We start from the raw sequence: 15,443 nt of genomic DNA on the forward strand, positions 1-15,443 counted from the left end.
CAGAGACCTAAAGCACGATCAATGTAGAATTCAACAGCTTAGATATGCGCGTCTTCCTCTGATTGTAAACAAATCGCTTCTGGGTCATGTGTCCGAATGCCGGATCTGCGTCATATTCTCGCGCATGCGTCGTGGAGGCACACACGGAAGACAATAACAAGTTGGATAAAGGTGTTATTTTTATTTTTTTTTGCGCACAAAAACTATTGTCGTCGCATCGTAAAATTATTGTAGAGCCACAGTTGTGAAATGGACTTTGTAACGACGTTTTAAGTGCCTTTTATGGATCTTGGGAGTGTAAATGTACTGAATGCCAATGGAGGCCTATCTGAAGCCTTTCTCAGCCATCAGCTTTCAACAAAAATATCTTCATTTGTGTTCCGAATATGAACGGAGGTCTTACGGGTGTCGAACGACATGAGGGTGAGTAATTAATTACATAATTTTCATTTTTGGGTGAACTAACCCTTTAACAAATGAGAATTATTGTAAAGTGTTACCATTTGACCTCTTGTTTTTGTGCATACTAAAGGAAAAACAGCTGCAAAACTAACTCACATTGTTCTATATTTAAAAAGTCCAATTCACTTAATTTAGTGCCTTTTACGATTTTGTCTCTGAATCCACGTCCAAAATGATTATACCAAACAAACTGCCTTAAAAAAAGTAATATGTTTGCATGGCCACTTTAATATTCTCTCTAAAACCGGCTTCTGGCAGCAGCAGCTCATACAGTTCCCGACCACAAGAACTCAACACAGGGGTTCCATCCTGGCAAAAACAGAGGAGCCTTTGATTGTGGCAACATTCAGCTCCCAGCCGTCTGTTTTAATAAGAAATGGGGAAATGAGGGGAGAAATGCGGGGAATAAAAAAATGAATGTCTGTTTGGGTACCGATTAATAAGGACTTGAAGCTTCACATGGAGCCAAGGGAAATAAGACGTACACCCGGAGCATTCCATTCAGATGAAACCCTAAACACTGTGTTTGGGTCAACGCAGAGCGCTTTTCATTCTGACTGAAGCTCTTAACCAGTAGAGGCACCAAACAGGTTCCGAACCACTGCCTCATCTGCCATTGGTCAGGGAAACAGAGAGCCCGCCCTAAACTCATGCCATTGGTTGAGCCAGAATTTGATATGACTAACACAGCAATGATTTAAAAGCGCCAGATAGGTAAGTCAACCAACAAATGATTACATAAAGGGAATGTTCACTCCCTTCAATTGAAGTCAATGTTGTTTGGTTCCCAACGTTCTTCAAAATATCTTTTCCAAAGAAGAAAGAAAGTCATACAGGTTTGGAACGATGTGAGGATGATTGAATTATGATACAATTTAATTGGCAACATCCTCATGTCGTTTAACATCCTTATGTCATGGATCATAAAATAAGTTATTTTGCGAAAATGTTCTAGTGTTTTTTTTTATGTACCTACAATAGAAGTCAATGGAGTAAAATGTTGTTTAGTTCCCAACATTCTTCAAATTATCTTCATTTTTTACTTTTTTGGGGTTTCTTTAAAGGGTTAGTTCATGTAAAAATGAAAATTAGACTATGATTTACTCACCCTCAAGCCATCCTAGGTGTATATGACTGACTTCTTTCAGACGAATAAAATCTGAGTTATATTTAAAAAGTCCTGGCTAATCCAAGCTTTATAATGGCAGTGACTATTGGGTCATTTTTGAAGTCCATAAAAGTGCATCTATCCATCATATAACTGCACCACACGGCCCACAAAACTTTATAGACTAAAATAACTAGCTTCCTAAAATAACACCCGCCCCTCCGTGTTTTCAAATGGACGCGAGACAAACTAAACGATCAAATTACACTTCAAATATTTTTTTCCGCAAACTTGTTTCTGTCATTGTAGGCAGTTTTTATCACGATGATTTCATTTCAAGTGTTCGTTTTTTTAAATAAGTTTAGTTTTAGTTAGTTAGTTGATGCTATAAAAACGGGGGGTGTGAAGTCATGATTGACAGCTGAGATTGACGGCTTTTCTGAGTGAAATATTCACTGAGGCACTAACAGCTTTAATTTCTACATTTCCATAGTTGTTTATTTCACACCAACATAATGAATTGTTCTGCATCTGCGAGAGTGTGGGCGGGCTTTTGATATCGGGCCTCTACTTCTTGCTCTCTGCGCGCAGATTCCGGTCCCGAGATCACTACTGCGCAGACTCTGCCCCAAATCTGCGCAAGATGTCAGCGCCATATTCTGACCTCTGGAGGCTTCAGTTACTTCAGCGGAAGCCAATGAAGTAGTGTCATCCGTATTTTTTTTATGCTCTATGGTATTGACGAACGCAGAAGCGTAGAGAATAGAGCAAAACAAAACACCGGTCATTGAATTAGAGTCTTAAGCACAGGATAAGTATTATCAGGGGACCTCGTGTGATTTAGAAATTACCCACCCACATCTGAATTTTGCGTGGCGCATTCGCATGGGATAAGCAAGCCTGTGATTTTACTCGAATTTACTATCTCCCGGATATGATGTCAAGACTTGTAAATGTTTTTTCGTTACAGATATAACTGTATGAAATTATAAACAGTTGTATCAATATCATTTTGATTGTTTTATAGTAATAAAAATAATTTAGTTCAGTTAGAGAACAGACGCTACAATTAAAAACTTAACTGAGCAATATAATAACAATATACGGCGGAAGATTCAGTTTCAAAGCTAAATGTAAAAGCGCCCATTTAAGCGAGTTTGTCATTTGTACTGTTCTGTTTTTGTGTTTTTCATTAAGAATAATATTAAACACACCATTCAAGCAATTTACTCCCAAATTGCTCATTCTAAAGTGAAAGTATAATCCGTGCGGCCGCACGGGAATTCATAACGGTGCGCATTATATGCAGCCTAGCTCCATTCTTCGTGAAAGGTAAAGATAAAACTGCGCACAGGACACAAAAAACGCCTAATCCCGGCCAAATCACAGGACCTCTGTGTTCGGCGAAATATGGTAGGTAATTTGCGGGGGAATTTTTACTTTACAAATTACAGACATGGCCGATTCGTACGGGATTAAGATCACAGACATTCTCTGCAATTATTACAAATCACCAGAGGTCCCCAGATAATACTAATCCCATGCGAATAGGGCTTTAAACGAGAACTTTTAAAGAGAAATGGGGGAGGATTTATATATAAGTGAAGAGGGGCTTGAGTTTGTTGCCCACCACTATCCACATATCACGTCAGGGGTTACTCTTTTAGCGCAAGTCAACTTGCGTACCAATGACTGCCGGAAGCTAGTTATTTTAGTCTATAAAGTTTTAAATATGGATATTTTTCTTACACAAACGCGCCCCTTCGCTTCAGAAGGCCTTTATTAACCCCCAGAGCCGTGGGGAGCAGTTATATGATGGCTAGATGCACTTGTATGGACTTCAAAAATGACCAAACAAGTCACTGCCATTATAAAGCTTGGAAGAGCCAGGACATTTTTAATATAAAAATAAAATATCAAATATTTTATTCGTCATATGCACCTAGTATGACTTGAGGGTCAGTAAATCATGGGCAAATAAAAAGTTTTGGGTGAACTAACCCTTTAAGGAGTGTTCATTCAGGACACATTGTGTCACTTAAAATATCACTTAAGACTTACATCATTCAGTTACGCTCCATCTAGCTGAACTCAAATGCATCTTGTTGTTCTTTCTGCACATTAAACTAGGTTTGAAAAGATTTGCATAGAACAAATGACACACTGCACCTTTAGGTTGCCAATAATAGAAATGACACCGTTTCAGCTAAAGATTTGCATTAAAACATGCCCGATCACGAAAAGGATATCACTAACATACTCGCTAAATATGCTGTTTTTGTTAAACCATTGAAGACTGCACATCATATTGAGTGCATATCTGTTGTGTGGTTCTGTTTACTCACGGCACACTGAACCATATGTAATTTTAGATGTGGAAAATGAGGACATACCAACAACTTTGGGTAGTTTCTGTCTCCTCAGAGGGATTCTGGGGAGTTTGGTGCTGATTCGGCTGAATCCACCACAGAGGATTATTTTGGCCTTCTTGCTGTTGGTGGAGTTTTCCTGGTCAGGGCTAAAAGAGGAAGGGTGACGTTAGACCAACTTTACACTGCCCAGAAATGGATTATATATACGGCATACAGTATACACCATCAAACCATAGAGATTATAGATTTTATGTTCAAACGAAGGAGAAATGTAGGGATTCATCTGCCTCACGGGCAAACTGAGGAAATCTAGGCTCAGTCGGTCTTACGTTCTGTAGTTTTCCAGCCATTTAGAAAAGGTGGAAAGTTTAAGAAAACAGCCGGCTGTGATTTCTAGAACACGAGAGTCTTGAGTTTTCCCGACTGACTGCAGAGAACAGAGGAGGCTTTCACGTCAGCGAACTGTGAACAATTCTGATGACAGGCTTTGTTAAAAGATGTTCTTTGCCAGGGGTGAGTTTGAGATAGACGCAATGGCCACGTTCACACCGCCGCTGCAGAATATGGCTGTCAGTCCAGTTTTCCAGCACTAAATCTGGTTACGTTCACACACAGTTCATGTGAGCAGAACCGCTCTGTTTGAAAAGCTGTTGGTTAATTAAGATTTAACAGATAAACTCATGCCTGTTAAATAGTCTTGCATTAATTATGATGAAACTTATTTGGTATTATTATACATATGTATATAGTATATTCTTTTTATTTTTATTTTATTCAGCAAAGATACATTGATCGAATTTGACAGTAAAGACATTTTTATGCTTACAAAAGATTTCTATTTTGAATAAATTCTGTTCCGTTGAACTTTCTATTCATTAAAAAAGGTTCCTTGAGCAGCAACTCAGCATATTAAAGTGACGTCAGAACCCAGAAGTCTAATTTGCCGCTGGTTCCTTTGAGATTTTCTTATGGGGTTTTATAATGGGGTTTTTAAATTTATGTGTAAAATAAAGCCTGTGATAAGCATAGCTTGACTATAATTTGACGTTTTGTTCTATCATCTAAATTACGCACATCCATAGCAAAAACTTGAATTTTGAAGCAGTTATGACCATTTTTGAAAACATACGCTTTTAATAAGTAACTAGATAATACAGCTTGGGGTGTGAGTGTGTGCAGTGTATGAAACGTTGACGTATCATTAAGTTATGTTTACTACAAGCTTTATTTTACTTATAAATGGAAAAACCCTGATAGGAAAATCATGAAGGAACGAATTAAGTCTTCCGGGTTCTGATGTCATTAAAATGATTTCTGAAGGATCATGTGACACTGAAGACTGGAGTAATGATTACAGGAATAAATTGCATTTTAAAATATATTTTAATAGAAATTACTTATTTTATATTGTAATAATAGTTCACAATATTAAATTTGTTACTGTATTATCAAATAATTAGTGTATAATGAATGAGAGACCCTGAAATATTTTATGTGTGTATATATATATATATATATACAGTGAGGAAAATAAGTATTTGAACACCCTGCTATTTTGCAAGTTCTCCCACTTAGAAATCATGGAGGGGTCAGAAATTGTCATCGTAGGTGCATGTCCACTGTGAGAGACATAATCTAAAAAAAAAAATCCAGAAATCACAATGTATGATATTTTTTTACTATTTATTTGTATGATACAGCTGCAAATAAGTATTTGAACACCTGAGAAAATCAATGTTAATATTTGGTACAGTAGCCTTTGTTTGCAATTACAGAGGTCAAACGTTTCCTGTAGTTTTTCACCAGGTTTTGCACACACTGCAGGAGGGATTTTGGCCCACTCCTCCACACAGATCTTCTCTAGATCAGTCAGGTTTCTGGCCTGTCGCTGAGAAACACGGAGTTTGAGCTCCCTCCAAAGATTCTCTATTGGGTTTAGGTCTGGAGACTGGCTAGGCCACGCCAGAACCTTGATATGCTTCTTACAGAGCCACTCCTTGGTTATCCTGGCTGTGCGCTTCGGGTCATTGTCAGGTTGGAAGACCCAGCCTCGACCCATCTTCAATGCTCTAACTGAGGGAAGGTTAGAGGTTAACTATCTAACCCATGTGCAGAAAAACACCCCCAAAGCATGATGCTACCACCCCGATGCTTCTTAGTAGGGATGGTGTTCTTGTGATGGTACTCATCATTCTTCTTCCTCCAAACACGTTTAGTGGAATTATGTTCTATGTTCTATTTTGGTCTCATCTGACCACATGACTTTCTCCCATGACTCCTCTGGATCAACCAAATGGTCATTGGCAAACTTAAGACGGGCCTGGACATGTGCTGGTTTAAGCAGGGGAACATTCCGTGCCATGCATGATTTCAAACCATGACGTCTTAGTGTATTACCAATAGTAACCTTGGAAAAGGTGGTCCCAGCTCTTTTCAGGTAATTGACCAGCTCCTCCCGTGTAGTTCTGGGCGGATTTCTCACCTTTCTTAGAATCATTGAGACCCCACGAGGTGTGATCTTGCATGGAGCCCCAGTCCGAGGGAGATTGACAGTCATGTTTAGCTTCTTCCATTTTCTAATGATTGCTCCAACAGTGGACCTTTTTTCACCAAGCTGCTTGGCAGTTTCCCCGTAGCCCTTTCCAGCCTTGTGGAGGTGTACAATTTTTTCTCTAGTGTCTTTGGACAGCTCTTTGGTCTTGGCCATGTTAGTAGTTGGATTCTTACTGATTGTATGGGGTGGACAGGTGTCTTTATGCAGCTAACGACCTCAAACAGGTGCATCTAATTTAGGATAATAAATGGAGTGGAGGTGGACATTTTAAAGGCAGACTAACAGGTCTTTGAGGGTCAGAATTCTAGCTGATAGACAGGTGTTCAAATACTTATTTGCAGCTGTATCATACAAATAAATAGTTAAAAAATCATACATTGTGATTTCTGGATTTTTTTTTATAGATTATGTCTCTCACAGTGGACATGCACCTACGATGACAATTTCAGACCCCTCCATGATTTCTAAGTGGGAGAACTTGCAAAATAGCAGGGTGTTCAAATACTTATTTTCCTCACTGTATATATTATATATATTATATATTATATATTTCTGATTATTTAGTTGGGGTAGGGGTATATCTGACACACTCAATACCTTTTAAGTTTACATAGAATAATAAAAAAAAAAGTACTGGTCAAACTTTGGTTGTGTTCACACAGTCCTGGTCCGCTTAGCGTTCACATTGGCATTTTAACACCGAACCTAAACATACAGAACCTAAAGGCATAGGGATATATTCACAACCTGATTAGCCGGCTTTTATTACGTATATTTTGAGATGGAACTCACCGAACATCCAAAACAATGCTGTGTGCTGGGCTAAATGCACTTGTTGTATATGCATAGCTACATATGATGGTATTTTGACCAGATGAGAACTCGTAAAGAGCTTATAAAATGTGTAAAGGAGTCAAAACAGCATCAGGAATCCCTCCATCACACACAAATGAAGACCTGCTGCGAGGAGACACTGTTCTAATGCCTGAACCGAACTGAGATGGGCAACATCATGACTATGAATAGAAAAAACGGGTGTGCTTGAGCATTCTGTCCATTTTAGGGTTGCATATTGTGACATGTCCTGTTTTTGGTTCGTTTACATGTCTTTGGTCCGTGTTGCGCTCATTTCATTCGAGCCACACCAGAGTTCCTTTGGAAGCAGACCGAGATGCATCTTTTCAGCGGTCTCAGTCCGCTTGTTTGGTGCGCTCCAGGCAGCGTTCACACTTATTCAAATGAACTGCACTAACAGAGGGATCTCACCAGAGTTCGTTTTAATTTAACCAAATATGCCAAGTGTGAACACACCCTATGACATGATAAACCACTGAAACAGTGAAGCATCCTATTTACGAATTATTAGAATTCATTAACACCTATAACTATCAAATCTGAGGGTTACAAAACATTTGTGAATCCAGAGGAAAGTATTCAGGGAAAATCCATTTTATGCACAAATAAGGCCATATGTTTAAACCCTTTATAAAATCTACAAATAACTTACTTGTGATTGTCTCAGCACAATAAACTGTAACTGGGCAAAGTGTTTTAACCTTTAACTTTTAATTCAGAAGGTTGGGACTTACTAAGAACTGGATTGAGAAACTAGTGTTGATTTGCACTCACTTGCGGTTGTCTTTGTTGCTACAGAGGAAGCAGCAGCACAGCAGAGACAGAAGAACCACCAGCAGGAATGTTACCAGCGTTCCCGCCGCTATTACTCCCATCCGCTGATTAGGATCTGAGAGACACAGATGGAGAGTGTAAAATTTGCAATTTAGAAAAAAATGGCGTGTATTCAATTGTTTCATTTAACACAGCCTTTTTCAGGAGAGATGGAGGCTGTACAGTGAAAACATGGCTGCTGTAAGAGACCAAAGTACAATTGGGATGTGCAGAACAACAGGTAAGACCTTCTTCTAAATGCTCAAAGTTTAAGATGTGATTGAAAATAAAGCATTCCTAAAAGCAGTATTTCATCTTCAAATCCAAAACAGGGGGTAATGTACAGTCAGTTGATCGTTGTCACAAAATAAACTCTTGACAGAATGAGGAATATGACCACTTAGTAAATAAATACGTTTATTAACATGAAATATTGGACATAAAGTGGACAATTATACAATTTAGTGGTCAAAAATTGCAGTGATGTTAAAGATTACACACTATGGGCCAGATTTGCTAACAACCCTCTTTTGGCGTTAAAAAAAGTTTCAGGATTTACTAAAGCGCAGTGATAAATTAGCGCTGAAAAGGTGTGGACAGGGTTATTTTTGCGAATTACCTTATTGCATTTGCATTTGTAGGAGTTTCCCTTTCAGACGCTAAATTTATAGGAGGAGAGTATTTAAATGAATCGTGTAAGGTGATTTATTAAAGGAACACGCCAACTCTTAGGAACTAAGAGAATAGTTCCTAGTCATATCGGTCTAGAAAATCACAACTTTGAATTTTCCGTCGGTCTTAGTACACAATGTAACTATACACATCACAACATGTAAATAGGAAAATGTTGGCGTTATTTTGACAATTATTGAGCAGTAGGCTAGCTGGAGCCATTTACCTCCAGTCTTTGTGCTAAGCTAGGCTAGTGGTGGGTGCGTCAGACAGAGTTATGGCAAGCACGGAGATGAGAATGGTGTGTATGGACTTATCTAACTCTGGGGGATATGGGGAATAAGATAAAGTCCCAAAAAGTCTGCGTTTTCCTTTAAGGTTTGCGCAAGTCAATTTATTGGTGTTTGCGCCATTGTTTACCGCCCTTAAAAAAGCGTGTTTTAAACCAGACGCTAATTTGCACTGCTCTTGGTAGATTGAGAGCACTGCTCCATGTTGCGTTGGTCATTGTGGAAATGATCCGACTGCGTCTGTGTTCTTTAGAGTGCGTTGTCAGTAGATCACACGCAGAACTTTCCCCTCCCGTCTGGGCTTTTTTTGGTTTTGCGCTCTCATTTGCCCTGTTTAGTAAATCTGGCCCTATAAAAGTTAATGAACTTTATAAACACACTGCAGAACGCATAATTTGATCAGATTCTAATAATTGCCAATATTTTACATTCATACTAAGAATAATGTTTAATGGCATTTTACATTAAACAGTGTTTAAATGTTCTTGAATTGTACGTGTAACTTGTACCTTGTGCATGATCTCAAATTGTGGCTTACAAACAATTTAATGCCACTTAATGACGATAAGACCCAAATCATTCAATTTGGGCCAAAAGAGCACCTAGACGAAGACTCAATTGACTTCGGCACTCTAACTCCTTATCTTACGTCCCTCATTATGCTACCGTGTTAGTGTGAGGCTATTTTGAGCCTTGTTAGTGGTATTAACTAGCGATTGAATTTTACTTATTATATGCCCCATAGACTAGCGTTATAAGCTAATCTGTTTTTAGAGATAAAACTCTTTACTTTCAATTTTCATGAAAACGCATCCCAGAGAACGATCTACTGGTTAACCATGTGTTAATTACCCCTAGGTTCATTTTTCACCGGAGTTGTCCTTTAAGGATCTAGGATTTCATTCAGATAATGGTCTTAAATTAGACAAACAAATCAACACCATAGTTAGTATCAGTTTTTTTTTATCATATTTGCCGATTAGCCAAAGTCAAACCTTTCTTAAGCAGGAAAAGTTTTGAAACAGTAATTCATGCTTTTATATCAACTCGGCTTGATTACTGTAATTCTTTGTACTCTGGGTTACCTCTCTCTTCCATCTCTCGCCTTCAAATGGTTCAAAATGCGGCTGCCCATCTACTCACGAGACCATATCACACCAATTTTCCGTTCTTTGGACTGGCTGCCAGTCCGATACCGTATCGACTATAATATTTTGTTATTCGTCTACAAAGCTCTCAATAATTTATCTCCCAAATATCTCTCCGACCTGATTATCACGTACAATCCTTCACGATCACTTAGATCCCAAAATGGTCGTCTCTTGGTGGTACCACCATCTCGACCAAATCTTCGCAGTAGCGGGCCTTGAGCTGTGGAAAAACCTGCCACTACCCGTCAGAACTGCTTCTACATTGGCCGAATTTAAATCCATGTTAAAAACACATCTTTTTTCTCGTGCTTTTAATTGTTTGTAATTTGTATGTGTTCTTAGGTATGTATCTTCTCTATGTACAGCACTTTGGCTAACTCAGGTTGATTTGAAATGTGCTTTATAAATAAAATTTGAATTGAATTGTACCTGCTAAAGAACACTACAGAAATTAACCAATTCCAGTCACTCAAAAAGCAACTGTTTTATTTGCCTGAACAAACCGCATCAATTTTTTAAGAAATTAACGATTTTAAACTTTTTTTGTTTATTTAATGTCGTGATATTGAAGTTTACGCAGCATAAATGTTAATGAACTTAATAAATACCCGGCATAATCCTGTGATCGACCTATCAGCCGAACATATTTTAACATATTTTCGAATTCATACTCAGAATAATTCCATGTTGCATCATTGCAAATGGCATTTCCCATTACGCATTTCTTTTACATTATCTTGAGTTGTTCCATGCTAAAGAACTGTACCGAAATTAAACGAAATGTTCCACACCAGTTCAGGAGTTTAATCCTGTGAGATGCAGGAAGTCTGTCAGTGGCTTCTTTGCATCTGTTGCCAACAGACATTATCACTGGAGCATAATGTGTGGCCATTTGGCTCTTCCGTTCATAAACAAAGACGGTGATGGGATGCTTAACTTGGCACTGCTGACAAAGAAGAATTTCTGCAGTTGGATGCACCATATTTTTCGTCTGGATTATCCAAGGCCAATTATTAGTTCAATATGCATATGTTGTGTCAGTAATAATATTTATGCAACATAAGAAACTTAAACCCAGATAAACACAACCAGCAGGCCATGAACAAATGTTTATAATAAACTGTGTTTTGATGAGGCCGTATTATGCTCTTTCCCAAAGTGTTGATTTTGTTTTTGGGGTCTACTAGAATATTTATTTTTATGCTTGAATGTTCAAAAATCACATTTTCACATATTTTACATTTTTGCAGCACCTCTCTTCCCAGTCTGTCAGTAAAGCTCTGTTTAGTTCCTGTTTATATGAACAATGTGCTCTGATTGGTAGGCTGGATCAGTGTGTTGTGATTGGTGTTTCGGAAATGTCACGCCCTTTACCATAACTGCGAGTTTCAACACATCATTAACGTAACTCAACCAGACCTCGCCCCTTTATTTTGCACAAGCCTTGGGCGGGAATTATTTAAATGAGTAATATTGTGATGTGTTCATTCCGGAACAAAACTGAAGACTATAATCGAGGCGTTTCAGGGAGTTCAGAAACAGTGCGCACTGATATAGAGAAACTCCCTGAAGTGACTTTGTGCTTTGTAACTTTGCAGAACGTTTTCACGCTCAAACTGGAACATTACACACTAAAGAAAGCTTGAAATGTAAAGAAGCATAATAGGTCCTCTTTACGTGCATAGTTTATTTAAATCTCAGCAGCAATTTTGTCAAACGGAGCTACAAGTCGCAATTATTTTCAGCTGAACCCAAATGCTCCTTTCATAATATTTCTTGGGCAAACGTTTGCTACTGAAAAACCAACTGAAAACAGTTCAAGCCTAATATCCGATGACATCCTATTTGACTCTTTGATTTGTGCTCTAGGCTCACAGAAGTGTTGAGCTCAGTCCGGGTGTAGTGTGAGGTGTGGGGACATCAACACATGCCCTGAAAGCACAGCTGCGTTCAAAGGCCTCACAAAGGTCGGGCACAATGACATCATTACTGCCTTCACTCAGGTCCCTGTGAAACCTCTCCTGACCCACACCTTTCCTCATCACTCTGTCTCTCTTCCTGTAGTATTTCTCTCAGCTGTGTGAAACAACCCCGGGTCTCACTAGCTCTGCGAGCAGGCAGGAAAAAAGCCAAAAAACACAGCCGTAAAAATAAGACACCGCTCTGGAAACACCATCAAGGCCGCCATGTTAAACTGCTGCCGTCTACGGCAGTGACCTACATAGTGAGGACTACGCAGGCATGTTACACATAGCAACTGTGTGTTTCTTTTGCCTGCACAACAAGTTTCTCATTGATTTTTAAAGAGAAATGAATGGTCTTTTACTCTTTTTGTCTATTTAATCTAGTGAGATCGATGATTTTCTGCATAAAAAATAATGAAAGAGATGACAATAGGGAGCAATGACTTCAATTTCGGGTCTGTGTCTCACACAAAGCCTTGACACACATGGCTTTGACAACTTTGAATAAAGCGCACAAATCATGTGTGCTGTAAAATATTCATCGGCATCCGAATTTTATGTTCAGGAAAACATTTTTCCTTTATGTTATGAAAATGTTATCTTCCTTGATGATTATTCAAATCTTCAGGAAAACAGCATATTTTTTATTTTTGTTTACCATGTGTTAAGATAAATTTAAAGATAAAGGTAAATTATTAAGATTATAAGACAATATATATATAATATATATATATATATGGGAAATAACCCTTTTTTTCTTACTGCATTGGCTTTTTTTTTTTTTTTTTACAAAAAATTGCTTAACCCTCTGGGGTTCTTCGGTCATTTCTGACCCGAATTATTCTTTTTTTAAATGTTTAAAGTCATAGCTTCATCGTAGCCTCATCGGCCCGAAACTTGGTGACTTTCTTGGTACTTGGTATATGAACACCCCAAAACATTGGGGACAGGATTTGAAAAGTCTAAGTGGTCGTAAAAAAAATAGTCACACTCAGGACCTAAAAAAAATAGTCACACTCAATGACTCCCATAGGAAATGAATGGGAAATTGGCAAAAATATGAAAATACAGAGTATTTTTGTGCATACAATCTACAAATCAGCCAGGATGCAGAAAAAAGGACTCAGCAGTGAAGGGGTGAATTTCTAAAACATCAAGAGTGAAAAACAGACAAAAAAACTAGATTGTAGAGTGTATACACAAAAAAACTAATTTCCCATTCATTTCCTATGGGGGTCATTTTTGACCCGAAGGTCCTGAGTGTGACTATTTTTTTTTTTATGACCACTTAGACTTTTCAAATCCTGACCCCAATTTTTTGGGGTGTTCATATACCAAGTACCAATAAAGTCACCAAGTTTCGGACCATTCCGATGAAGCTACGATTTTTAACATTTTTTTTAATAAAACGCAAGATCCACTTTAGTGGTAAAAATGTGCTATTGCGTGATAAAAATGCTCAATGTATCCACCGGATGGCACCGATCTCATTTAAAAAATTGCTTTCATGAGGCCTAGGCTTGACTCTAAAATGAAATACAGCTTTAATAAAAAAAAAATAAAATAAAATAAAATAAAATAAATATATATATATATATATATATATTTATATTTATTTATATATAATAAAATATATATATGGGTCATAATTATTGCATAAATATTAATTATAAATCATAAAATTATCTCAAAACACAAAATTTTATTGAACAAAAATATATTTCATTGATTTTACTAAAATCTTTCTTATCTTAATCCCGCCCTCCGGGGCATTTTTGACCCGAAGGTCCTGAGTGTGACCCATAAATGAAGAACCCCAGAGGGTTAAGACAGAAAAACATGTTGTCAAAAGGCTAATAAAAATACAATGAATTCAAAATATATAGGATGTTTTGATATTTTTAATGGGAAAAAATATTTTATGTTTTTTTGCTTTTATTTAATCAGAAATACAGTAAAAACTCGCTAGCTCGGCCGCTCGGATCAGGCATTAATAGCGGAGCAGAGCGGTGCGGAGCAAAGTGAGTGTTTCAACTTTTCAATGAATTCCTATGAAAGTTTAGCTTCCATATGTGATCTGAAAACGCACCGGACTGGACACGCGCCGTGAATGACTGCCGCGCTTACCTCAGCTCTGCTCAGCTCTTCGCTCTCGTGATGAATTAAATCCGACTCCTGCTGCGTTTGAGACGTGACTTTCGTTCGGCTCACTCACACGTTATTGAAAAGACACGTTCAGTTTTTAATTGTAGTGTTTATTCTCTAACTGAACGAAATGATTGTATTACTATGAAAAACAAAACGATGGTGGGGGTGGTGTCATGGTGGACAAGTGATAACCAGTAGCCATGGCTTGGGAGGGGCCTCGTTGGGCAGCGAAGCAAGTGCATTCTGGGAGTTGTTGTCTTTCATCCACATGAGACAAAAATAAATTTTCTGCCTTTTCTCAGTCTAGAAGGCACCAAATTCAAAAATAATTTCACATTTCTACTACATAAATTACCCAGTTTAAATACACATTCATCTTCCCAATGCTGAAGTACCCCTTTAAAAAGAACAGCATTTATTTGAAATATAAATATTTTGTAACATTTATAAATGTATTTACTGTCACTCTCTAAAGATAGCATTGATGAAAACAGCTTGGCTAGGGAATATTAGACATCTGCCAGGATGGTTGTAATACGTTGCATAATGTGCCTAATGAGTCAGAAGGTTGAATCTTAAGTTGACTGCTGTGTCAACCGGGCAACTATTTCTCCTTCCCTTTACGTAATGGAACGTTGGACCCCACAAGTATGTCTGAACAATTCAGGAGTTCTTTTGTGTCTCCATAGCAAATGACATAACATAGCTTGAGAAATTACATTACATTTTTCCAAAAAGAGACAGGAAGGGTTTCTTACATAGGTTGCAGGCTCCTGACACTGGGTTGCAGTTCTTGTCGTGACATTGACAGGTCTTTCGACAGTTCACTCCGAACTGACCAAACTCACAGGTCAGGTTACAGCTAAAATGAAAAGAAATGCAAAGAGCACAAGAGAGTCAACGCAAGCATTGTGTACAAAGCAACAGGAGTTTCCAGGGAAAATGGAACAAGGCAGTTTGGGGAATTATGGGCAATTATGTAGATATTGGCGATGCAAATACATGAACAGAAAAGTGGAACGAGCATTTATGATAAATGTAACAAGCAAAGAAA

At 38.0% G+C, this 15,443-nt stretch overlaps 1 protein-coding gene across 1 annotated transcript in view; it reads right to left on the minus strand.

Moving 5' to 3' along the window:
• scarf2 (scavenger receptor class F, member 2) overlaps positions 1–15,443 on the minus strand; it is a 59,505-nt gene that overhangs the window by 22,049 nt on the left and 22,013 nt on the right. The window contains exons 7-9 of the mRNA XM_079814795.1: positions 15,148–15,251; positions 8,126–8,240; positions 3,964–4,088 (exon numbers count right to left, since the gene is read on the minus strand). Of these exons, the coding sequence (XP_079670921.1) occupies positions 3,964–4,088; positions 8,126–8,240; positions 15,148–15,251 (344 nt within the window). The remainder of the gene's footprint in view (positions 1–3,963; positions 4,089–8,125; positions 8,241–15,147; positions 15,252–15,443) is intronic.

Source organism: Gobio gobio, assembly GCF_949357685.1.
Source record: "Gobio gobio genome assembly, chromosome: 4".
Taxonomy (NCBI): domain Eukaryota; kingdom Metazoa; phylum Chordata; class Actinopteri; order Cypriniformes; family Gobionidae; genus Gobio; species Gobio gobio.